Source organism: Bos indicus x Bos taurus, chromosome 19 (assembly GCF_003369695.1).
Source record: "Bos indicus x Bos taurus breed Angus x Brahman F1 hybrid chromosome 19, Bos_hybrid_MaternalHap_v2.0, whole genome shotgun sequence".
Lineage (NCBI taxonomy): Eukaryota > Metazoa > Chordata > Mammalia > Artiodactyla > Bovidae > Bos > Bos indicus x Bos taurus.
In genome coordinates, this window is record NC_040094.1 from 31,403,246 (window position 1) to 31,429,086 (window position 25,841).

The window sequence follows — 25,841 nt, forward strand, 5'->3', positions numbered from 1 at the left end:
CTTTTTTTTTCTCTTCGCTCTTTGAAACAGGAAAGTTTTATTGTGCATATGGATGTTTCTCCTCTTTTGCTATTCAGTCACTCAGTCATGTCCGACTCTGCGACATGGACTGCATGCGGCACGCCAGGCTTCCCTGTCCTTCACCATGCCTGGAGCTTACTCAAACTCATGTCCATTGAGTCGGTGATGCCATCCAACCATCTCATCCTCTGTCGTCCCCTTCCCCTGCCTTCAATCTCTCCCAGCATCAGGGTCTTTTCCAATGAGTCAACTCTTTGCATACGGTGGCCAAAGTATTGGAGCTTCAGCTTCAGCATCAGTGCTCTGGGCACCTGCTGAATGAAGGTGAGGGCAGGACTGCTTGGCCAGAGGTCCTGACTTGCTGAGCCATCCTGCAGGTCTGTCTGCAGAGGCATGTGGAGTAATTGCATTCTCTGCAAACCTTGTCCTCCTCCTCCCCTTCCTCCTTCTCACCATCCCCATGATGCAGCTAATCTCTTAGAGAGCCAACCCCTGGGAGGGAAAGGAAGAATAGACCAAGAAAGAATTAACATCTTTCAAGAGCCAATCTCGTGTCAGAGCTGCAGCCTTACAACCTTGGAAAGAGCTGGGTATCAGTACCTCTAACAAATGAGCACCGTTACGTGTGACACAAAAATGAACTTGCCCAGAGTCATAGGCTCAGCAAGGCTTAGCTGGGATTCATACCCCAGGGTACAGGGTTCCAAGCACTGTCTTTCCACCAAACGCAGACATCTCCCAGCAATTATAAAGATCTGTTCCCCTGCCTCCCTCCCTGCCTCCCTCTCTCCCTCCCTTTTGAGAGTCCCACATTGGTTTTGTTGTTTTCTTCTGCCCTGACACACTCTATTCTGTATTTGCACACACTATTTTTACGACATGATTTCTCGGTCTTTTTTTTCCTGAATAAGTCATTTGGGTAAAATTATAATTCCCACTCCATGAAAGGGCCTTACTAAGGAAATCCCGAAAGTATATACAGTCTTTGCAATTTAAAGGAACAGTCAGAAATCAAATGGAAAAGTCTTCCGCTGCCTCTGGATTTGTTTCCCCACCCTGCCTTCCTGCAGTGTGCTTCATTGTGCACCTGTGCACCCACACACAACACACACCATTCATACAGACACACACTGCACACACACATACACCATACTACGCATGCATACACACACACACACACCACACTCACACATACAGACACACTGCTCATAGACACACAATACTACACATGCAGACACACACTGCACATAAGCACAGCACACTACACACATACACAGCACACTCACACATGCAGACACATATTGCACTTGTGCACACAGTACTACCCACACATTACATGCACCACACACACATTGCGCATACACACCACGCACACATGCGTGCATACATACACTGTGTACACAACGCTGCGGGCAATACGTGCACGCACACACACATACAGTTTGTTGTTGTGCCATAACATTGCAGATTCTGCAGCTGCCCTGTTTGTGTTTCCACCCCCAGCCTCTCCCCTCCAACAGTGCAGTAAGCAGCTTGGGGAGAACCCCCATCTCTTTCACTATGAAATTGCTGTAAAGCTGTGATTCTCTTAAAGATGGGATGCTTTCCTGCTGAGGCTCCATGCGCAGTGATTAGCAGGCAGTTAGGTAATAAGCTGACCCAATCTACCATATTTCCCTTGCTCTTTCCACGTCTCCAGCCCCTCCGCCAGCTCCTTTCATTCGGTCTAATTGGGCCGCTTCCCTTTCAGCCAGGCCTGAGCGCTCGGTCGCGTAGGAGACCATTAGCTGCATAAGGTCGACTGCCTTCAGAAGGTAAAGAAAACAGTCTTTTTCCCAATGACCTTTTGAGATTCTCGTCTGTGAATGTCTGCTTTGTGTTTGCCCATAATGAATTCTGAAGACATTTCTTTTAAGATGCGCGGCCTCTCCTGAGAACAGGCTTGCTGTTTGTGGGGCCACATCACCCCATTAAAGGTTGCACAGTTTTCAGAAGAATAGGGCCCAATCAATCCAGCCAGCTGCCTGGGACCCCTCGCTCTTTGTGGCTTCCACCTGGAAAGGAGCACCTGAGTATCAGCTACTGTGCACATCTCGTAGCCACCAATCTGATCTAATGACATTGAGGTGATGCTAATTAATTACAGTGCCTACCGTTCATTGAGGGCTTCCCTGGTGGCTCAGATGGTCTGCCCACAATGCAAGAGACCCAGGTTGGATCCCTGGGTTGGGAAAATCCCTTGGAGAAGGAAATGGCAATCCACTCCAGTATTCTTGCCTAGAGAATTGCATGGACAGAGGAGCCTGGCAGACTACAGTCCATGGCATCACAAAGAGTCAGACATGACTGACTACACTTCACTTTTTTTTTTTTCCCACCATTTATTGAGGGCTTCCCAAGTGGCTCAGTAGGTAAAGAATCTGCCTGCAATACAGAAGTCACAGGGGATGCGAGTTCAGTCCCTGGGTAGGAAAGATCCCCTGGAGGAGGAAATGGCAACCCACTTCAGTATTCTTGCCTGGAGGATTCCATGGACAGAGGAGCCTAGTGGGCTACAGTCCATAGGGTCGCAAAGAGTTGGACATGACTGAAGTGACTTAGCGTGCACACACACCATTTATTGAAGTTGTACAAAGGCACTTCCCATGTAACTCTGTAACTCATCTGCAGATCAGGAAAAGGAGGATTAGAAAAATTAAGTGTCTTGCTTTAAGTCACGTAGCTGGTGAACGGTAGAACAGGGCTGTGTGAACCCAGGGATCTGTGCCCCAGCACTCCTCCCATGATGCCCTGTGTCCTACCCCTGACCTTGACATTTTCAGCCTGAATACAGAATCATGGATTTTGTGTGTTTACAGCAGTGATGGATAAAAATGAATATTTTAAAAATTTAATCTAAACCTCTCATGGGTTTAAATGGCCTTTTATCTGTTTTGTGAGGACTTCTAAATAAACAATGGAAAGAGCTCACATTTAAATATTTTAAGAATCAAAGATATAGTCACCACGATTTCTGTAAGTCTGTTTCTACGATTGTGATTCAGCTTCCTGCCTGATGCAGGAATCTTCTTTATGATACCTCCGTGACATGACATCAGACTTTCAAAATCCACCCAGAGGGACTTCCCTGGCAGTCCAGTGATTAAGACTGTGATCTCCCAGTGCAGGGGGCATGGGTTCAGTCCCTGCTTGGGGAACTAAGATCCCACATGCTGCATGCTAAGTCACTTCAGCCGTGTCCAGCTCTGTGCAGCCCTATGGACTGCAGCCCTCCAGGCTCCTCTGTCCATGGGATTCTCCAGGTAAGAATACTGGAGTGGGTTGCCATTTCCTCCTCCAGGGGATCTTCCCAACCCAGGGATCGAACCCACGTCTCTTACATCTACCTGGGTTGTCAGGCAGGTTCTTTACCACTGGTACCACCTGGGAAGCCCCCATGCTTCATGGTGCAGCAGAAGAGAAAAGAGCTGTGAAATCCCCCCAGATATGGGGGGCTTAGCACCTCTCTTAGCAGCCCAGTGTATGGCTGGACCTTTCCAGGCATGAAATGATTGTGTTTCATGGAGTAGAACCACACGAAACTGCCATTTCTTGTAGGTCAATATGGTCAAAAATCAGAAATTTTGTAAGTTCAACCTACAGGTTGACCCCAAATCTTCTGCTTTGTCCTTTTCACTCACTTTCCTTAATTCTGCCCTCACCTCAGGGCCATGCAAGGTTCTGCCTCGCACTTGACCACAGCTCATCAAACGTTCAAAGGCACAGTTTTGCCTTGCTTCCTAATTCTCTGTTCTTGTCTTAATTCTCTTTATTTTATCCAATTGCTCTGAGTCCAATGTTTCTAGAGTCTCTACCACCCTGTCACCTCTCCTGGAGGTCCTGTTGCTAAGTCCAAGGTCAAAGATGATGTCTTCCTTCATTCAACAAATATTTCTTCAGCATCCAGGACTCTTCCAGGGATGGAAAATACAGTGGGATCTCTAGGGTGTTTACAACCTACTGAGAAAGGTGGATAGGAAATAAACAATATGATGTAATCCAAGATAGTATATTATAATGGCAGAGAGTGATTAAGAGTTCCGAAGAAAAGCTTATGCAGGAGAAGGGCATACAGAGTGTAGGAGAAAAGTAGGGTAAGAGTCTCTTTTATTTGGGGAAGGGGTAAGGAAAGGATTAAGACCTTGAACTGAACCCTAAATAAATGTATTGCCCATCATGTGTTTGTTAAGCAACATAAATATCCATTGTTTCTAGTGACCAGAGTTTCTCCAAAAATAGAATGATTATGTAAGTATTCTTTGGGGGCTTGCCTGGTCTCTCAGTGGTAAAGAACCTGCTTGCCTGCAGGAGATGCAGGTTTGAACCCTGGGTCTGGAAGATCCCCTCAAAAAGGAATTGGCAACCCACTCCAGTATTCTTGCCTGGGAAATCTCATGGACAGAGGAGATTGGCGGGCTACAGTCCATGGTGTCACAGAAGAGTCAGACATGACTTAGTGACTAAACAACAGTATCTATGATTTACCTGTTAGATTGAAAATGAAGCAGCTTTCAGTGACCACCCAGGACTGTGCTTCAAGAATTCTTGAGAAATAAAATATAACAAAATTATCATTTAGTTTTCTGACATAATCAAACACATTGAAATGCGTCTGTCTTTTAAAATGGTTAGAAGGTACCTCCTAAAAATTGAAATTAGCATCCACAAACTTATGAAAAATGGGTACCCACATGACATTCCACAGCACAAACACAGTACATTTCTTCTATCAGAATGACTCAAATTACTACTAAAGTCCATTTCATTTGAATCAAGGTGATTGCTATTTCCTCCCTGCATACAAAGTCAAATATGTGTTTAAATAAAGCCTACCCCCTTTCCCCATCTTTGGCAGGATCTCCTGGTTTGGGTATACATCTTCCTTCAGTTGGCTGTTTCTTCCTCCTCCTTTCTCCCAGTTCAGTCCCGGCTCATCAGTTCAGTTCAGTCACTCAGTTGTGCCCAACTCTTTGCGACCCCATGGACTGTAGCATGCCAGGCCTCCCTGTCCATCACTGGAGTCTACCAAAACTCATATCCATTGAATCGGTGATGCCATCCAACCATCTTATCCTCTGTCATCCCCTTCTCCTCCTGCCTTCAGTCTTTCCCAGCATCAGAGTCTTTTCATATGAATCAGTTCTTTATCAGGTGACCAAAGTATTGGAGCTTCAGCATCAGTCCTTCCAATGAACATTCAGGACTGATTTCCTTTAAGATGGACTGGTTGGATCTCCTTGAAGTCCAAGGGACTCTCAGGAGTCTTCTCCAACACTACAGTTCAAAAGCATCAATTCTTCAGTGCTCAGCTTTCTTTTTAGTCCTACTCTCACATCCATACATGACTACTGGAAAAACCATAGCTTTGACTAGATGGACCTTTGTTGTCAAAGTAATGTCTCTACTTTTTAATATGCTGTCTAGGTTGGTCATAGCTTTTCTTCCAAGGAGCAAGCCTCTTTTAATTTCATGGCTGCAGTCACCATCTGCAGTGATTTTGGAGCCTCCCAAAATAAAGTCTGTCACTGTTTCCATTGTTTCCCTATTTATTTGCCATGAAGTGATGGGACCAGATGCCATGATCTTAGGTTTCTGAATGTTGAGTTTTAAGCCAAATTTTTCACTCTCCTCTTTCACTTTCATCAAGAGGCCCTTTAGTTCTTCGCTTTCTGCCATTAAGTTTGGTATCATCTGCATATCTGAGTTTATTGCCTTTTCTCTGGCAATCTTGATTCCAGCTTGTGCTTCATCCACCCCAGCGTTTCTCATGATGTACTCAGCCTAGCTGAGCAAAAAGGGGACTTAGACAGCTGTCTATGGCTGTAAGGATGGGTACCCACTTGAAAATGCAGGAAAAGTCAACCACTTCTTAAAATTTCCCAGTGCCTCTGTCTCTGCTGCTGGGCTTGGTGTCTTGGTGAGAAGCAAGAGATGGGCTGCCCTCTTCTATCCTGATGGGTTAGCCCAGAGCAATGGCCAGTGATATGGGCATTCCCTGGAATGACATCAGGACCTGCTGGGTTTCCAGTCTTGGGACACCTTTCCCTCTTCTTGCCGTTTAAATCTCCTCAGGGTGGAGGACTGCCTCCCAGGGATCCCTGTCACATGTTTGCCAAAATGACACGAAGGTACCCCAGTCTCCCTCTTTGCTACTGAAGAGCTAAGCACACAGACTGGAAGGTACAGCAGGAAGCATGCCTTGATTTAGAGACTTTGTGATTTTCAGTGGGTAGTTGTGATAGATCAGTTAGATGCAGAGTTAGATGTGTTCTGAAGGCTCCTATCCTATCAGAAGTGAAGCGTCCTCGATGGACTCAAGCAGCATCACCGCCCCCGCCCCTCCACCAGGGCTCTAGGTTGTATTGTCACCTGTCACTTGATCCAGAGCCCTGCTGGGAACTGCCAAGTCAATGGTGACGGTAACACATACTCACTGCCTATTTACTGGGTGCCATCCTGAGCCTACACTGACTTGATTCACTCTCACTGTTGTTATCCCAATACAAAGATGTCAGGTCATCACCCACCAACACCCAGCTGGCCACAGGGTCTACAGTCCCAGGTACGCTCAGCAAGGGGACCCCGCAGATGTCTTTTCTTGGCAGAAGTCGTTGCTGAGAATGTTGGCGCCACCTCTGAGCTTGTCCTCAGGACTACTCAGAGGATCCACTTTCCTGTCAGTTCCTTCCAAGACAGCTGTCATTCTGGAACCACACAACATGGTCCATTTAAAATTGGTTTCTTAAATGGGAATAAAGCCACCGGCCATGTAAATAGTGTTATTATTGTATTTTATTATTTATGAGAGAACACAGAAAGAGGTTGAAGCATGAATTTGGTTTTTGTGTGCGAGTAAATTTTATTTATTGGAATTTTCTCTTTGTTATCGCATGTCACCAAGAGTTATTTATATCAGCCCAATCTAATAAAAAGGTTACAAAACTAACCAAGCTTCACATTTTCCTAAGCAACCGCCACCCCCATATAATTTCCAGCCCTTCCTGGACCAGTTTGCGCATCATCCACTGTTGTTGTCATCCTCATTATCTTAATTCCATTGCAAATTGTCTTCACAGGATCTTCTGAAGACAACTTCGGATTTCCACAAACTGGAAAAGCTTGAGTTCAGTGGTATCAGAGGAAGTGCCTTGAGCCAGCAGGCCCAGCAGATGTACACCGAATTTCAAGAGATGTACAGGGTCTTCTCAGACTCTTCCTACGACTGCTTGGATCTCCAGAGCGTGGTAGGGCTTGGAACGGCTACCTTGCAAGCTTTGTCTCTTTCTCAGATGCCTGCAGCCTCTAGCCTGGGTATTTACTTGCATTTCCCCTGTGCGTTTTCTTTGGCTCTGTGGTCCCCATGGTTTTATTGGCAGAGACCACAATTAATTATCTTTTGTGTCAGGAGAGAAGTCAGGGGAGGGAGTTTTCCAACTGCTGACTTCTTCGGAGTGAAGATACCCAGGGTTTCAGAGATGCTGAGATGGAGATGGGGTGATGGTGGAGGCTGCAGCCACTCTGCAGCTCCCAAAGCTTTAAGCTTTGAGCAGCACCTGCTGTGTGAAGGCCAGGCACACCCAGGCAGAATTTCATTAGTGGCCCGCAGAGGGGTAAGTGACGCAGTAGCCCAGTTTTCTGATCAGACTCTAGTTCCCTAGAGAGACCTCAGGATGAGGCAAGGGCCAACATTGCATTTTCCAGGATCAGGACACGGGAGTCCACATCCCACCTGTAGTGCAGGAGAGCTGAGACCAGTGAGTGCAAGACTGCAGGAACCAAAAAAAGCAAAAGGGTCGGTACAGAAACAGGGAATGGAGTTCCCGGGAAGGGAATGGCTGGATTACTGGAAAAGGAATTTTAGAGCATTTGAGGGAAAAGGAAAAAGCAATTAAACATCTGCTCTGAGCACCCTCCACTGTCTGCGTTCGTGCTCAGTCATCACTTGTGTCTGACTGTGGTCCCGTGCACTGTAGCCCACGAGGTTCCTCTGTCCTTGGAATTCTCCAGGCAAGAATAGTGGAGTGGGTTGCCGTTTTCTCCTCCAGTGGACCTTCCTGACCAAGGACGGAACCCGCATCTCCTGCATTGGCAGGTGGATTCTTTACCACTGAACCACCTGGGAGCCCCCTTCCATTGTCTAGGGGGATCTTAGCTGGCCAAACCCAGGAAATGGAACTTTCTAAAAGTTCCATTAGTTTAAAGTAGAAAAAAAGTTGGCTTACAAAGCAGGATCTATACTGTATGTTTTCTACCATGTGATAAAACAATACAAAACAAAATCCTGTACATAGAGAAGTGTGCTCCAATGTTAGTATGGTTGGGTTTGGGAAGTAGAGAAATACTACTGTGTTTTCCTACTTTTCTTTATCTTTTCATAAAAGTATGCATAGCTATTGTAAAGCAATAATAGATAATAATTTCACAAATTAGAGATGTTTCTCTGAAAATCAATGTTCTCTGAAAATTGCTACATTTGAAGAAAGAGCATGCTCTGTGTTGCTGAATAAAATACAGTTAATTGGGACAGGCTTATACTAAAAAAAAAAAAATTCTTTGTTGATCTGAAATTTAAATTTAACGGGCATCCTGTAATTTTATTTGCTAAATTTGGCAACCGTGGGGACAATGGCTAGCTGCTGTCTTAAGCAATTAAGTGTAGTTAGAAGAAATAGTGTATAGTTGTTAAATTAGCTTACTTTTCTCCTAATAGCCATATCAATTTGTTTACACTGAAAAGAACAGGATTTTCACTTGAGGGAGGAAGGGAAGTCGGGGGTAGTGATGAAGTAGCCCCATTGTTGGGGCTGTTGCTGCCAAGGTGGCTTTCAGGGTGGCCTGAGCTGGTGCCGCAGGTGAGAGAGAAGGGGCTGCAGGAGCTGGAAGTGGGGACACAGAAGAGAGGGACAGGGGGCCAGCCTCACCTCCGACTCTTTACCATTTTGCCTCGAGTGACTCAGACAGTAAAGAATCCACCTGCAATGCAGGAGATGTGGGTTCGATTGATCCCTGGGTCAGGAAGATCCCCTGGAGAAGGGAATGGCTAACCCGCTCTGGTATTCTTTCCTGGAGAATTCCATGAACAGAGGAGCCTGGAAGACTACAGTCCATGGGGGTCACAAAGGGTCGGACACAACTGAGTGACTAGCACATGCTAATACTAGAGAATCTAGGAGAAAAATGCTTAAATAATAGGGCAGCTATTAAATATCCCTATTTAATAGGGATAAACACTGAGGCACACCATAGTGAACTATAGAAAATCAAAATATATCCTTGGTGTGACAGATTAATAGGAAAAAGCATTCCGGGATTGTCCTTCAGAAAATCATGTTTTCTTATGTCCATTTGCTGTCTCTTCAGGAATTTGAAAATGACATCTCTGACTTTAATCAGAGAGTAGAAGACCTTGACAGGAGGCTGGGGACTGTCTTTATTCAGGCCTTCGATGACGCCCCTGGCTTGGAGCATGCCTTCAAGGTTTGTACGGGAGAGGGAAATACCCCCTCCTTCCCCACCAGTGCTGCACTCTCCCTGCCCTCTCAGACAGGGATAAGCATACACTTCCAGCTGTTTTGTTCCTGCAGAGAGGAATTGTTGCTGTTGGTCTAGTAGAAGCAGTACTGTGTGTGTCCCAGGGTGAGGGAGCCTGGAGCCTGCAAAACTGGTCTTCTCAAGTTGACAGCTCAGGCTTTTCTGCAAACTTGATGATATAAAAATACCTTGTAATTTAATTTCTTCTTGATTGCTGTCTTTGGGCCTTACCTATAACCTGGGTGCCTATTAAAAGTGAAGAAGCCTGCTGTGGTCACCAGGGCTGTTTTGACGGCTGCTATCAGGTCAATTCAGGCTGGAGCAAACCACTGAAGCATGAGTAACTAGAATAAGATAATGTGGACCCTTGCCCTGTGTTGCCCAGATCAGATGGTGTAGGAATGTGCAGGAAGAAGTTCAGGATGATGAGTAGATAAATGACTACAGAAATGAGCAGTCTAGGTCCTGAGACCTGAAAGCTTAGGGAGACAGAGCAGGGTTTCCATAAACTATGAAGAAACTTACTCTGTAAAGCCTGAAGGATTAGAACAAGGACTAATCAGGTTACAAGGAGGCAGAGTTTGGCTCAAAAGAAGAAACAGATCTCTGCTAATGCTATTTAAAGATGGAATAAACTTCCTTGAGAGGTAGTTAAGTTTTCAGGTGCTGAACATGTCCAAACATAGACTGGATAACTGATGGGACAGTCATCAGATCAGATCAGATCAGTCGCTCAGTTGTGTCCGACTCTTTGCGACCCCATGAATTGCAGCACACCAGGCCTCCCTGTCCATCACCAACTCCCGGAGTTCACTCAGACTCACGTCCATCGAGTCAGTGATGCCATCCAGCCATCTCATCCTCTGTCGTCCCCTTCTCCTCCTGCCCCCAATCCCTCCCAGCATCAGAGTCTTTTCCAATGAGTCAACTCTTCATCATAGAAGAGGCTTAAACCCAAGATAGTGAGTCCATGATGTTCTAGAACACTGGATACATGTATATTTAATTCACTCAAGAATATACATATGTATTACATACCTGCTACTCCATAACTCACATAGGAAGCCTTTTAGATAATTTCAAGAGAAGGGCTTATATGAAATAATAATAATAATATTTGCCATTATGTCATAATCATTACTCCCATGGACTTCCCATTTAGTGTTAGTGGTAAAGAACCCGCCTGCCAATGCAGGAAATGTAAGAGACACAGGTTCAATCCCTGGGTCAGGAAGATACCTTGGAGGAGGGCATGGCAACCCATTCCAACATTCTTGCCTGGAGAATCCCATGGACGGAGGAGCCTGGTGGGCTATGGTCCATAGGGTCGCAGAGAGTTACACACGACTGAAGTGACTTAGCGCTAATTGGGTTAAATGGGTTGTTACCACTTAGGTAACTGGTGATTCTGGAACCCCATTTCTACCTTGAGGATGTCCAGCTCCATCTCTTTGGTAAATCCCTGTGCACCACGAATTTCAAGATGTCTTCAAGGGTCTCACATATACTCTCAAGTTGCTCTGTCTTTGACATCATCTTTGTCTACAGTCTGCCTTAAAAATGTCCTCTGCCCAGGAAGGTGCTTTCGGGATCTTATTATTGCTGTCCTGATGATCCCCACCATGACAGCATTTCTGTTTATGCCAAGGGCATGTTTCTCTGGGTTCCCAAAACTCCAGTCATTGCCCATCGTGATGGAGCAAGATTCTGGGCAGAAACAGAGAAAAGCCTTTCCGACTTTGCATACCCTTTACTACCAGGTCCTGAAGCAGCATTGTTCACACCCTGAGTCTCAAAGGACTCTCACAGAAGCAGACCCTTTTTCTTTGGGCTCTGACTCCTCTTCTCAACAAACTCCCCGCCCAGCCTATGGACCTTGTAGGAGAACTGTAGCCATTCAGTCCCTTCTGCCTGCTTGGTTTTTCTCTTTGGAGTCATCTCACCAACAAGAAACCAAAGCCCTTCCTTCCTCCTTTAGTCCAGACAAGAGCTCCTGTGTTCATAGCTTCATGCAAAGAAGTGTGTTTTCGGGTTGTGTAGGGACTGAGAGATCCCCTGAGTCCAGATACCCCGTTACTGCTGTAAGACCATCTGACCACTAGGTGTGCCTCAGTGGATGTGACCTGAAGCAGTATGTCAGGGTCAGAGAACCCGAGCTGGACGGTATAGGCTGGCTGCAGTGGTCCCTCAGCCCACCCCTCCCAACAGGATGTTTGAGCCAGAACTCGGTGAAAACTGCTTGCTTATGCCTCCATGGAGGGAGAGCTCTTTTCTGCTGTCTCCTGGGATTTGGGTGATTTGGGGTTGGAAAACAGGGTGGTCCTAGAAGTCATGTATTGTTGTATCCTAAACACAACTGAACTCATCCACTTTGCCCTGACCTTGTCTCAGGGCAGCATCACAATCAGAGAAACAGTCTAGCAACCAGGAGAAGACGAAAAACACTTCAGCATTTTGATCCCGCTGTTCCCACCAAGGGGGCAGGGCAGTCATAATGCACAGAAAACATCTTCAGAGTGTCCTCGAAACCACTGCCTTCTGGGGGCAACTGCTCTCTGAAACTCTTTTCTTGCCCCTACTCTCAAATTTTAGCCCTCCTAATTCTCCCCAACAGCCAGCACACTTAGCTTCTTGTTTCTTCTCCATCATCACCCTCCATCTCTGCATCGGGTCTTTATGATGTATGTCAGCTTACTCTTTCTGACACCTTTAATTTTCTCTTCATGTTACCCTCTACCCAGCTTCTCACAACACAAGAGGAGGGTCCAGTAGGTCATTCAGCACACAGGGATCCCTCCTTCAGAAACAAAGGTGAGATGGACAGGCTATGAGTATCTGCCAATTCTTTTTTTTTTTCTTCTGCTGATTCTTAATTGTCCATCCATGACCCTCTTACCTTGGAGGACAGACGTATGAAGGAAAAAACTGGGCTAGAGGATTAATGTAACGATGGAAAGGTGGGGTCTGTGACATTTCCCCATCTTCCTCTGCCTCTTTTGCAGCTGCTGGACATAGCAGGAAGCCTCCTGGAGAGACCAGTGGTAGCACAGGATGCCTCTGAAAGATACCTGGTGCTCATCCGCATGTTTAGCGAGGATCTGGATGCTGTGAGGCTGATCCACAGTCAGCGTGTCCAGGAGGAGGCAGAGCATGGTAAGCTTGCTGCCAGGAGACTTGGATGGGGGCGTCTATTAGCAGAAAGGGCACAGGTCCTCTGGTTACACGTCTGCTGTGGCTCTAGGACATTCTCCAAAAGCACAATCTTCTTGCATGAAGATCCAGACCATCTCGCGCGATAGTTGAGCTCACTGAACTGTGCATTTCCCCGTGTCTGGGGCAGGTTTGGCAGACTTCACCCAGACCGGTGAAGTCCTGACTGCTGCCTCTGGTCAGTGGAAACCTCAGCGTAATATATAAGCTGAACCTCGATCCATGCCGCCACACTGATTAATCTTCAGCATACCTCAATTCCACGGTATATTTGCACATGTTTGAGAAACGGTTCTCATCCCTTTCAGTGCCGTACCAACCATGCTTTCGGAGGGAGGAGCCATCAGGAGTCTGACAGCGGGCAATTACACACCTAGGTGTGGCATCTCTGCTGTTATTGCAATTCTTAGATGCCCTGCCTTGTCTGTTTGAAAGTCAACCAGTTCAGTTCAGCTTTGCAAACATTTCTTAAGGCCATGCTGTATGCAAGGTCCATTTGTGGGCACTGCATGCAGAGGCCGACCAGGATAAGGGAGAGAACAATTAATCCTAAAAGGTGGTTCTTCAGGGAACACAATTGGCATATATGGAGTTATAAAGAACTGTAGCAAGGGACTTGCCTGGCAATGCAGTGGTTAAAACTGTGTCCTTCCACTGCAGGGGACATGAGTTCAATCTCAGGTGTGGGAACTAAGATCCCACGTGCCAAGGGGCACAGCCAAAAAAAAGAAAAAGAAAAACAACAAGAAAAAAAGATAAGGTAGCAAAACAGGATGAATTGGGCTGGGAGGTGGGAGGAGAGTTAATGGAGATGGTGGCCTTGTGCTGGACCCTGAAAGATGGGGAGATGGACAGCCAGAGAGAAGAGGCCATGCCTTGGAAGCAAAGGCATGACAGGATGTGGAAGGTGACTAGTCGGACCTGCCTGTAGCCAATCGAGGTGTATACAGGGAGATCAGGTCAGCCATTGAGTTTGGGACCAGGTCATGAAGTTCTCTGAACACCCTATTAGGGAATCCAGAATTCCGTTATTCAGGCAATTGGAAATTTTCAGAAGTTTTAAATGCTGGAGTAACAGGACCACTCTTTCTATAAACAGGTTTCACAGTAAGGTCATTAAGGATGGAGTTCCCTGAGGAAGTCATCCAGAAATTCTGTTGGCCTCAGCTTTACATGGGGCTATCCCCAGAACGTTTGGGACCATCCCTATGGTGTATGGGACCACCTTCATGATACAGGGGTTGTTCGTGGGCGGAGCAGGGCTCAGGGAGAGAGCCACGCTTCAGTCTGCTGTGCCCTGTCCCCAGGGTTCTCCTCCGTGCACAAGAACATGCCCACTGTGGCCGGGGGCCTCCGCTGGGCACAGGAGCTGAGGCAGCGCATCCAGGGTCCCTTCGACAACTTTAGATGCATGACACACCCGTGAGTACCCTGTTCCTGAAACGCAGGTTCATTTCACACTTCCGCTATCTCTCTGAATTTCGAGCATCATAGCAGCTCGACTCACTTCCTTGAGGCACAAAGATCATCTTCTTTTCTTCCCAACAATCAGCCAGTGTCTTAGTCCATTCAGAAATACCATAGATGGGGGGGAGGGGTGGAGCTTATAAACATCAGCAATCTCACTTTCTCAGTTCTGAAGGCTGGGGAGTCCATGGTCCAGGTCCCAGCAGATTTGGTGTCTGTTCAGGAGGACCTGCTTCCTGACTCACAGATGGCCGTCTTCCCACTGTGTCCTCAGACTTGGCAGGAGGGACTCAAGAGCTGTCTGAATTCTCCTCATACAGGCACTCATCCCATTTGTGAGGGATTTGCCCTGTAACCTAATCTCCTCCCAAAGGCCTCCCTTAGGCTTCAACATTTGAATGTGGGGAGGACACAAACATTCAGTTCATAGCAGCCAGGTAGCTACTGGCCAAGGGCTTCCCTGGTGGGTCAGTGATAAAGAATCCACCTGCACCACGGGAGATGTGGGTTCAGTCCTGGGTCAGGAGGATTACCTGGAGAAGGAAATGGCAGCCCACTCCAGTATTCTTGACTGGGAAATCCCATGGACAGAGGAGCCTGGCAGGCTACAGTCCATGGGGTCACAAAGAGTCAGACAGGACTTAGCAACTAAATGACAATAAACAAACCAGGCTGGGGTCTGAAGGGAGCCTCCACAACACCATCTAATGCCAAGGAGAAACAATGCAATGTGAGAAATCTCCCAACTGTTGGAAAGAAGCCGAAAGCCTGGAGGTCCCTGTAGATTCTACTTCACTTCATGGTGAGGAGTCCAAACCACTTTCAGTAGCCAGTTCATAAATATATTACAGAGTATACACACAAATGTGAGTTCATGATCAAAACAAATGGGAATTTTGTCTCACAAGTGTGAGACACCCAGCTTTAGAACCAGCAAGTATTCCTCTTTTTTTTCAAACTCAATACTAGTCAAGCCATCGTGCCTGTGGGTCACATCTGCCCACTGGGAGATCCATCTACTTCATCTACACTGTCTGAGGGAGCGCTTCATTTTGCAGACGGAGACACTGAGGCAGATAGAAATGAGGTGACCTGCCTGGAGTCCAGAAAGAACAAAGACAGAAATGGAACAGGCATCTGGGACTCAGGGGTCCTTGCCCAGAGCTCTCCCCGGGGGCTCCCTCAGCCACAGGGAGCTCCAGAGTCCAGCTGAGCCCCCATCTTCTCCAATATGCTCCCCGCTCTGAGGTGGGAGGGAGAAGATATGAGAATGGCCAGGGAGGGTGGCAGGGCTTTGTCTGGGCATGTGTCCTGCGGGAGCTGTCCTGGTCTGGTTCGCTGGGGCAGACTCCGAGGCGTGTGTGCAGGAGTTAACAGGGATGCTTTAGGGACCAGTGTCTGGGGCAGGGTGTCAGGGGGATACGAGGAGAGGCGGGAGCCAGGCAGAGGAGGAGCTGAGCTGTAGCACAGCTGCAGGCAGGCTTCAGCCTGCCCAGTGGGGAAGTCTGTACAGTTGCCTGGCCTTTGTCCCCCTACATCAGCTGGTCATTGGAAGTGGCTGTGGGGTGTGAGGGGGTGTGGCCCTGGGAGAGGAGGCAGTTCTGTCTGGTCGGCTGAGACTGTTCCCAAAGAGGGAGGTGTCATCAGCATCCCGAATTCTTGGTGAAGGGAGATTGGGGGTGGCGGGTGGTCCCCATGAGGGCATCTGAGTGGCACCCCACCATATCCTCCATGCCTCCCATGAAAATATCCACTTATTTTAATCATGAACTCACATTTGTGTATATACTCTGTCATATGTTTATGAACTCGTTTGTCAACTCTTCACCATGAAGTAAAGCAGAATCTACAGGGAGTTTGATGCGCTTATTTCTGTGGCTTCTCCAGCCTGCTAGGGAAGTCACAGGGGCTGAGGTGTGAGAAGCCACTCTCGCCTTTAAACTCGTTCCTTTTATTTTTTTAAATTGGTGGCTTTACACTGCTGTGTCAGGTTCTGCTGTACAGCACAGTAAATCAGCTATGGATATCCATATATCCCCCTTTTTTAGAAAATTTCCTTCCCGTTTCCCATACAGAGCACTGAGTAAGGTTCCCTGTGCTACACGGTAGGTTCTCACAAGTTCTCTATTTTATACACAGTATCAATAGTGTATGTATGTCAATCCCGACTTCCCAACTCATCACGCCACCACCCTGCCCCCTTGGTATCCATACGTTTGTTCTCTATATCTGTGTCTCTATTTCTGCTTTGCAAATAAGGTTATCTTTACTATTTTTCTAGATTGTGCATATGTGCATTAATATTCAATATTTTTCTCTTCCTGACTTCATTCACTCTGGGTGACAGTCTGTAGGTCCCTCCACATCTCTGCAAATGACTCCATTTCGTTCCTTTTTATGGCTGAGTAATATTCCATTGTGTCTTTGTACTACATCTTCTTCATCTGTTCTGTTGACGGACATTTAAGTTTCTTCCACGTCCTGGCTATTGTAAATAGTGTTGCAATAAACAATGGGGTGAATATATCTTTTTTTGAATTATTGTTTTCTCTGGGTATATGCCCAGTAGTGGGATTGCTGGGTCATATGTAGCTTCATTCTTTTTCAGGTAGAAACTGAGATCTGGGGTCAGGAGACTTGTGGAAACCCCAGGGCTCGTGAGGGGAGGGCTGGTCCGAACCCACCTCCTGTTCCTCGCTGCCCTGCAGACGCCTCTGCTCCTTCACCAGGAAAGGGAATCGAGTGACTGGGAAAAAAGCCAGGAAATCCAGTGCTTTCTCTGCAGGCATGAGGGCATTTATCGAAGCTCAGGGGAGCTTGTGAAGAAATCCTATGTTGGCTTAAAGAGCAAATGGGTTTTAAAGAATCTTTGCAATAAGCTGCCTCGTTTTGCCAGCAGAACAAACAAGATCCTCCAACACAGTTCGTGTGAAGGTTTCTGAAAATTATGGACACTTCAGCTTTCCTCGGAGCTGGACTCTCTTTTTGTGTTGTAAAGAAGCGTCAGAACCAGGGAGCAGGTGTGGGTAATAATAGCACCTCTGTGGTCCTCAGTGGACCTGGAGAAGCTTCTGAGCGTGTGTCTGCCCATGTGAGCATACGAGTATATGCACGTGTGTGTCTGTGTGCTTGTATGTGTATGGTGTGTGCTCAAGTTTGGGGATGCAGGAGGTGGAAGGGGCCCTCATAGAACATGGCAGGGCTTCCCTGGTGGCCAGTGGTAAAGAATCTGCCTGCCAATGCAGGAGACACAGGTTCGATACCTTGTCCAGGAAGATCCCACGTGCCTCCGAGCAGCTAAAGCCCCTGCACCACAGCTACTGAGCCTGTGCTCTAGAGCCTGCGAGCCACAGCTGCCGAAGCCCACGTGCCCTAGAGTCTGTGCTCCGCAACAGGAGAAGCCACTGCAAGGAGAAGCCTGTGCGCTGCAACTAGAGAAAGCCCATGCAGAGCAACGAAGATCCAGTGCAACCGAAAATAAATAAATAAGTTAATAAAATAAAGAACTCACAAATCACCTGCACTCACCACCCGCCCCCCAAAAAAAACCATGGCAATGAGTAATGAGCAGAATTTCCCATTACATGTCCTAGATGGATTTCAGAGAACAGAAAATAAGTTTATATTCAGTTATGTGTATAACAATGCTTAAATATGTGGGGATGTGTATATAAATAGTTTTTTATATATGCATTGTTATATGCATATACACATACAGGTATATAATGTTATATAGTTTTTGTTATAATGTATAATGTTATATACATTTTTGTTCTTAAATTCAGGAAACTGCAGCACCTAGAATTTTTCTTTCGTGTCTCAGTGTCCTGTTAAGTTTTTGAAGGACTTCATTTTCCCGGGGCACGACTGACTGGCCGGCCAGGGCGAGGGGGCTGGTGGAGCCCTGGAGGAGAGGGGCTGTCCTGTCCCCTGACCGCTGCCTGTATTGGGGGGAAGCACACCTGCCCTCTAGTGGCCAATGGAGGATGTTCAGGAGGAAAAGCGGCAGGCTCATTCAGGGGCCTTTGCCTTTGGAAACTGGACCGGAAGGCTAGTCAATCTCTACTTTACAGGCTGGCTGCAGTTGGTCACTCAGATCATTATTTCAACTTCTAACTCGATGTCATTTTTTTCTCCCTCTTTTGTACGGGTAGTTGCATGGAATCTGCCGAAGCAACGCGTATGATACAAAAATATGAAGACACGCTTTCATTGCTGGAAAAGTAAGCCGCTTCTGCGGTTGCATCTTTTTGTAAACTGAAGCCCCCTCCCAACACCCGTACCCCTCTTCCCCCCGCCCCCCACCCCTGCTCTACCATCGCCCCGTGCAGTCCCGAGTGTGTCCATGTTCCCCAGCAGCAGTGAAGCGTCACTCCATGTTTTATGTTATAATCACGATACCTGTGAATACAGTTCTTCTGGGTCGCAAACACCAGGTCTCTGGGGGGACGTGGCTCTAGTCTAGAAACAGCTGCTTTTCCAGTGTAGTTTCGAGGGGAGTGAGTTTCCTAACTCGGCAGAACTAGAGGTGCAGTGCTCCCCGTGTCTCCCCGAGATCAGGGTCCCAGGAAGTCAGTCGCTGCTCACTAAGCAGGTGACAGTTGGCACTGCACGAAGAGACAGTAGGTTAGAAAAAAATACTGCCCGAGTCCTTTTATGGAGAAAGTACAAGAATGAAGCTTTTACATGGGCTCACAATTGTCTGGTCTTTTGAGGGGACAGGGTCCAGATACAACCCACGTCTTGCTGCTTCTCTCTGATGCTGGCTCGTCTCCTGATTCAGGAGAGGAGGGCTGCAGACATGACAGTTATGATTATAGTTGTGGTCACACTTAGCATTGTGGAGACTTAGCGTTAGCTGGGCCATCCCCACCTACCAGGTCACCCACGTTCTGTCCCTTCGACTTCCTGAATTCTAGCTTCCAATCTGCCCCCTCCTCTGTGTCCCCACCCCCTACATCTTCAGCAAAGACCAGAGCGTCTTGGGCCCGAGCTGCTGCAGCAGCTCCTCCGAGCCTCCCTGCTCTGAACCTGTCCCTCAGTGCCCACGTCGTCATCGGATCCCCTGTCCCCACACCCCGTGTCCCCCCACGCACCCATCTGGGAAGCCTCTCAGTACCTCCATCATCTCCTTAATGTGAAATGAGAAGTGCTCCCTGGGGACGTCCCTGGTGGTCCAGTGGCTGGGACTCCACACTCCCAATGCAGGGAGCCCCAGTCCCATCTCTAGTCCAGAAACTAGATCCCCCATGCCAAAACCAAGAGTTCATATGCCTCAACTAAAGATCCTGCATGCCTCAACTAAGACTTGGTGCAGCCCAGTAAATGTTTAACAAGAAGGCAGAAGTGCTCGCTGATGTAGCCTCCCTCTCCCGTCCTGGCCCTCGCCCCCTCCTCCCTCTGACCTACCGTCTGCTCACTGTCCCCAGCACACAGCACACAGCCTGCTGCTCCTGCTGTGAACACTCACTCCCCCATCGCTGCCCAGCCACCATTCATCCTCTGAGACTCAGCAGACCGTCACTTTGGCCCCTCCTGTGTTAGGCCCTCCCCAGCATCCTCTTTATCACCCCTACCCACTCACCTTCTTCTGCCACTTGAAGCCTGCTGCCCTGTATACTCCCTGTGTCCTCCATTGACCTGGGGTTGTAGCACTAGCTACATTTGTTGTGGGGTATTTATTCATCATTTCCTCTCCCAAGCCCAATACATCAGTGTGAAATGACTGAATAGTGCATGTCCATGAGCTATGTGAAGATTAGTATCAGAGGAAACCTTACTCAATAACTTCTTCCAACGTTTCCTAAGTCTAATGGCCACTTCCCTTATCCCCCCAAGGTCACATGGAGCCTCTCTTTCCACTCTCCCATGATTTAAGTTATGCCACCTTTAGAAACAAGGGGTTACATGTAGAAGCTGCCGTGCCTGGCCGAGTCAATGACTCTGACTTCATAACGTACTCAAATGTTTTACAAATTAGCATCTTCAATTCATGAGACGTACATCTTAAAAGATAGATATAGAGAGGTTGGCGTCCCTGGTGGTTCAGTGGTAAAGAATCCTCCTGCCAATGCAGGAAATGCTGGAGATGCAGGTTTGATCCCTGGGCCAGGAAGATCTCCTGGAGAAGGGCATGGCAACCCACTCCAGTATTCTTGCCTGGAGGTGGGCTGTAGTCCATGGGGTCACGAAAGAGTAGGACATGGCTTAGTGACTAAACAGCAATGATAGAGATGCTATTTTATGTATACATCTATCTATGTAGATATATCTTCAGTTAATCATTGCCAGATGTTGGGAAGCTGGGAGGGTGCGTGTGAGGTGCCCATTGTCTCTGATCTCACAGGTATGAAACAAGACTTTATGGGGACTGGTGTCAAACAGTAGCAGAGAAGTCCCAGTACAACCTTTCACGGCCACTTCTGAGACGTGACCCGGAGACAAAGCAGATCACTGTCAACTTTAGTCCACAGGTAAGTCGATGGAAGGAACTTCCTTTTGTTCTCTAAGAGTTGCATTTTTGACTCTGCTGATTTCAAAGGCCAACAGGCTGGCTTTTTATAAGAATATGCAAAAGGTGGTCCAAAGAACTTGCACCCTGCATTTCATTTTTGGGAGGAGTGAATCCTAGGGTGTAGTGTTTTCTTAAGATGTCTACTCTTCATGTTTTCCTCCAGGGTCCCCCAGTGAATTTGCTCTGATGTCACACAACAGAAAGTACTGCAAAATACCACTGATCTTTTGGTATCAGAGTCAACTGGGCCCACCTTATCTTTTATTTTGTGGTTGTACATTTGAAACGGCCCTCTCTACTGCCATATTATATAAACAGTCCACGCTTTTATTCTTTTTTTTTTCATTTTTTACATTTAAAATTTTAATATCTATCTTGAGCTTATTTCAGTATAAACTAGGAGGCTGAGGTCATTTCCCGGCTAAAGGATGAGCCTTTGTCTCAGTGTTGTCAGGACAGCAATGAGAGCTGACCCAGAACCACTGGAAGGAGAACTGGGAGCCCAGGAGTCTTGATATGGAGGTGGGGCTGGGGCTGGGGGGAATCTGGCTAGCTCTGTGTTTTGTCATCTGTCCTTATATGTATCAATCCTCAATCAACTCCGAGATAACACAATAAATTAGCAAGGGATGAAGAATGGGATGTCTGGAAACCCTGCTGGAGGCCTCTGTCTTTTGCACGGGACCACATCAGCTTGGCTTTTCCCTTCTGCACTTCCCACTAAACTCAATGCCTCCCCTCAAGAAGTTCAGAGAGGCCTGTGTGACATCTATTTCCTGACCCCCTAGTATATTAAGCCTTTAGAATAAGGCTTCCCTGGTGGCTCAGATGGTCAAGAATTCACCTGCAATGTGGGAGACCCAAGTTTGATCTCTGGGTCAGGAAGATCCCCTGGAGTAGGAAATGGCAAACCCACTCCAGTATTCTTCCCTGGAGAATTCCATGGACAGAAGAGCCTGGTGGGCTACAATCCGTGGGGTCGCAAAACAGTCAGACGTGACTGAGCAGCCCTCGCTTTCACTTTAGTATATTAAAGCACAAAGCATGCCAGGAAAGAGTTACAGAAACTAAGGGATATTTCCAATAATTATATTTCACAACTAAAGTTGTAAAACGTGCACCTCCTCTCAACTCTGCCAGTGTCTGTGACCTTGTGGGGAGGGGGCAGATGGTCTTCATGCATGTGGGTGATCCTAGTCCTTCCCCTGACCACCCCCCAGCCCCCAACCCCCGCCACAGAGCATGGCTCCGCAACCAGGGACCGACTGTTCTCATCATGGAAAGTGATAATTGCTCAGTTGAGTCTGACTGTTTGCAACCCATGGGACTATAGCCCACCAGGCTCCTCTGTCCATGGGATTCTCCAGGCAAGAATACTGAAGTGGGTTGCCATGCCCTTCTCCAGGAGATCTTCCTGGCTCAAGCATCAAACCCAGTTCTCATGCATTGCAGGCAGATTCTTTACTGTTGGAGCCACCGTGGAAGCCCCTGTTTTCATCATCCACATGCCCAAAAGCATCAAGCTAGAGCCCTCCTTGGCTATGGCTGGCGTCTTCTTTCTCAGGTTTTCCTCTTCTTACTCTTTGTAATTTACAGATTCGGTAAGTCTTAGTGCTTCCTGATCATCTTCCTTTTGCCTAATACTCAATTTTCCCTTGCAGAGAAGATTTAAGGAACTAGTAGAAGTAAAAAAGAGACCCAGAAGGCCCTCTGGGGTTTCCCGGTCCTGACCTATGTTGCTGCTATTCGATACCACTGAACCGCAGGAACTCATGTCGACTCTTTCCTCCAGCTGGTCTCCGTGCTGAAAGAAATGAGTTATCTTCAACCCCAGCAAATGACGCACATCCCCGAGACAGCAGCAGCCATGTTCTCCTCCAGAGAGTTCTACCGGCAGCTCGTGGCTAATTTGGAGTTGACGGCAACTTGGTACAACAAGGTTATGAAAACTCTGCTCGAGGTGGAATTTCCATTAGTTCAGGAAGAGCTGCAAGATATCGATCTTTGCCTGAGAGCTGCAGAGGAGACTCTGAACTGGAAGACAGAAGGTAATAGGCCTCCACCAGGAGTCTGGGGGAAAGGCTGAGAGTCAAGATTCTAATAAAGTTGGTAGAACCTCAGTTTGCTCCCTGGTTAACCTGATTCGGGTTTGAAGCATGGCTCCGTGCTCTCGGATATGCATCCAAAGCAGAGAGGACATGGAGGAATGGTGTCCCTCTTCTGCCTCCTCTCTGTGGCTAGGAGGTTTGGACATCTTTGCTACCACAGTCTGGGGAGTTTGCGTGAACTCACCCGTAGTCTCCAGCATATACCAGGCACTCCATGGGGGAGGAATTACACTGTATTAGGTGGCACAGTGATAAAGAATCAGCCTGCCAATGCAGGAGATGCAAGACATGTGGGTTTGATCTCTGGGTCAGGAAGACTCCCCTGGAGAAGAAAATGGCAACCTACTCCAGTATTCTTGGGAAAATCCTGGGAAATCCCAGGGACAGAGGAACCTGCCGGGCTACAGTCCATGGAGTCACAAAAGAGTCTGACTTGATTGAGTGACTGAGTGCAACAAAGTACACATCATTGTAACCCTCTTTCTCTCTCTCTCTCTCTCTTTTTTTTTCCAAGTAGTAGAATTCTGGGTGATTTATTTTTTTCTTCTTTCTACTTTCATTACTTTTTCTTAGAAAGTGAAAGTGAAAGTCACTCAATCGTGTCCAACTCTTCGCAACCCCATGGAATTCTCCAGGCCAGAATACTGGAGTGGGTAGCCTTTCCCTTCTCAAGGGGATCTTCCCAACCCAGGGATCGAACCCAGGTCTCCCACATTGCAGGTAGATTCTTTACCAACTGAGCCACAAGGAAAGCCCAAGGGAAGACTTTTTCTTAACTGGACCATAAGTATCTTAAATAAGGGAACTATGCACTTACTTTTCTTATATCCTCCAGTTCAATTCCATAAACTTTCATTGACTGATTAATACATGCAGAGTTCCATGTGCAGGACTGTGGGGGAGACTATGATCTGTGAGTTATAGGGGAACACCACCCCACCCTCAAAGAACATGTAACCAGGGTTAGCGTCAGGGGTGGCTTAATGATATTAACTAGGATGGGAAAAGCTCTGATGATAACAAACTAGCCTGTTCAGAAAAGTCTTATAAAACCCACAAGTATGAAATCCCTATCTTTCAGAGCAATCACACCTTTTGCTCTGCCACTATAAGCTATTTCAATTAATGCTGTTTCTTTTGGGGAGCAGGTATTTGGGATTATGTCATTCAGATCACCAATAGTATTCATGATCTCGAACAAAGAATTCAGAAAACTAAAGACAATGTGGAAGAGATTCAGAGCATCATGAAAACATGGATGTCACCAATGTTTAAGAGAAAAGATGGGAAAAAGGAATGCCTTCTCTCTATGGATGATCAGCATGATCGAGTGGAAAAATATTACTGTCACATCAAAGAATCTGGCCTGAAGATCCATGCCCTTGTGCAGGTAATAACCCACCTCTCAGGCACACATCCCACCAGTCCAGGAAAAGTGCCAAGGAGAGTGTTTGGGTGCTAGAAGTGATTTGGGAATTAGAACAACCAGTAGATGCTGTGTCTTCTGCAGTCATTGATAGAAGTTAAAACTGATAGCAAAAGAGCTAAAACTAATGGAGGGAGAGAGTGCCAAGTCACATTCTGGTATCAGTGTGTCAGTGTTAAAACTATCTTAATAGTGACACCGCTTAGTTGCCACATACCTTAACGTCACACACAGAACCCCAACAGGTAGAAGGAGATGCCAAGTGCAGAATCCTAAATTATCTACTGCACTAACCACCCCGAACTCATCCCCACAACGTAGTGTGGCCCTCCAGCATTGTCTTCATGACCTAGCCCTACTGAGCCTGGAGACACACAAGATGCACTCGATAAAGAGAAGGACAAATGCAGAGCACTGCTCTTCCCCGGTGGCTCAGAGGTGAAGAACCCAGCTGCCGATGCAGGAGACAGAGGTTCCATCCCTGGGTCAGGAAGAGCCCCTGGAGGAGGAAATAGCAACCCACTCCAGTGTTCGTGCCTGGGAAATTCCTTGGACCGAGGAGCCTGGTGGGCTACAGTCCATGGGATCACAAAAGAGTCGGACATGACTTGGCAACTGAGCATGCAGTAAGACTTCATGCAGTAAGGCTCTGCCCTGCATTATGAGCAGGGAATCCTTGTGTCTTATCACCCAAAATGGACAAAGGAAAAGAGCTGTAAGTCATAAATGGCCACCAGCTCCAGTCAGTCCTGCTGAGGCCATGGGGCAGTTCTCATGCACAGTCAGTAGTGAATCACAGTTGTTATCTTTGGGTTTTCTGTGGTTTTTGAAGACCAATCAAATGTTGTACTTTTGATCTTTTAAATTTTCTTTATCTGTTTTCTAGTTTACTAATCTATTCTTTATCATTTCTTGCTGTCTAGTCGATTTGGGACTACTTGCTCAATCCTTCTTTTCTAGCCTATGAGGGTAGAAACTTAAGCATATTGATTCCAAGCCTGTCTTCCTTTCTAATACAAACATTTGACGATGTAAATTTCCCTCATACTACTTCTTCAGTTGCATTCCCCAAATTTGTTCTGCCTCATTCTCATTTCAATTTTAAACTGTTTCTCTTGTGATTTGTTCTTTAACTCAGTGGTCACTTAGGAGTATATTGTTTAATTTCCATGTATTTGGAACTTCCCTGGATAGGTTAGGCTTCCCAGGTGGTTCAGTGGTAAAGAATTGGCCTGCAATGCAGGAGATGCAGGTTTGATCCCTGGGTCAGAAAGATCCCCTGGAGAATGAAATGGCAACCCGCTCCAGTATTCTTGCCTGGGAAATCCCATGGACAGAGGAAGCTGGTGGGCTACAGTCCATGGGGTCTCGAAGAGTCAGAGACAATTCGGCGATTAAATCACCTCCACCACCTGGGTTCAGTTCACATCACTGAGCGATTGCTCAGTCTTGTCTCACTCTTTGCGACCCCATGGACTGCAGCATGCTGGGCTTCCCTGTCTATCACCAACTCCCGGAGCTTACT

General features: G+C 47.1%; 1 protein-coding gene across 2 annotated transcripts in view; it reads left to right on the forward strand.

The window, feature by feature from the left end:
* DNAH9 (dynein axonemal heavy chain 9) overlaps positions 1-25,841 on the forward strand; it is a 285,309-nt gene that overhangs the window by 23,581 nt on the left and 235,887 nt on the right. For both annotated transcript variants that reach the window (XM_027516812.1, XM_027516811.1), the window contains exons 7-14: positions 7,137-7,304; positions 9,421-9,537; positions 12,594-12,744; positions 14,109-14,223; positions 18,423-18,491; positions 20,615-20,741; positions 22,575-22,830; positions 24,039-24,280. In XM_027516812.1, the coding sequence (XP_027372613.1) occupies positions 7,137-7,304; positions 9,421-9,537; positions 12,594-12,744; positions 14,109-14,223; positions 18,423-18,491; positions 20,615-20,741; positions 22,575-22,830; positions 24,039-24,280 (1,245 nt within the window). The remainder of the gene's footprint in view (positions 1-7,136; positions 7,305-9,420; positions 9,538-12,593; positions 12,745-14,108; positions 14,224-18,422; positions 18,492-20,614; positions 20,742-22,574; positions 22,831-24,038; positions 24,281-25,841) is intronic.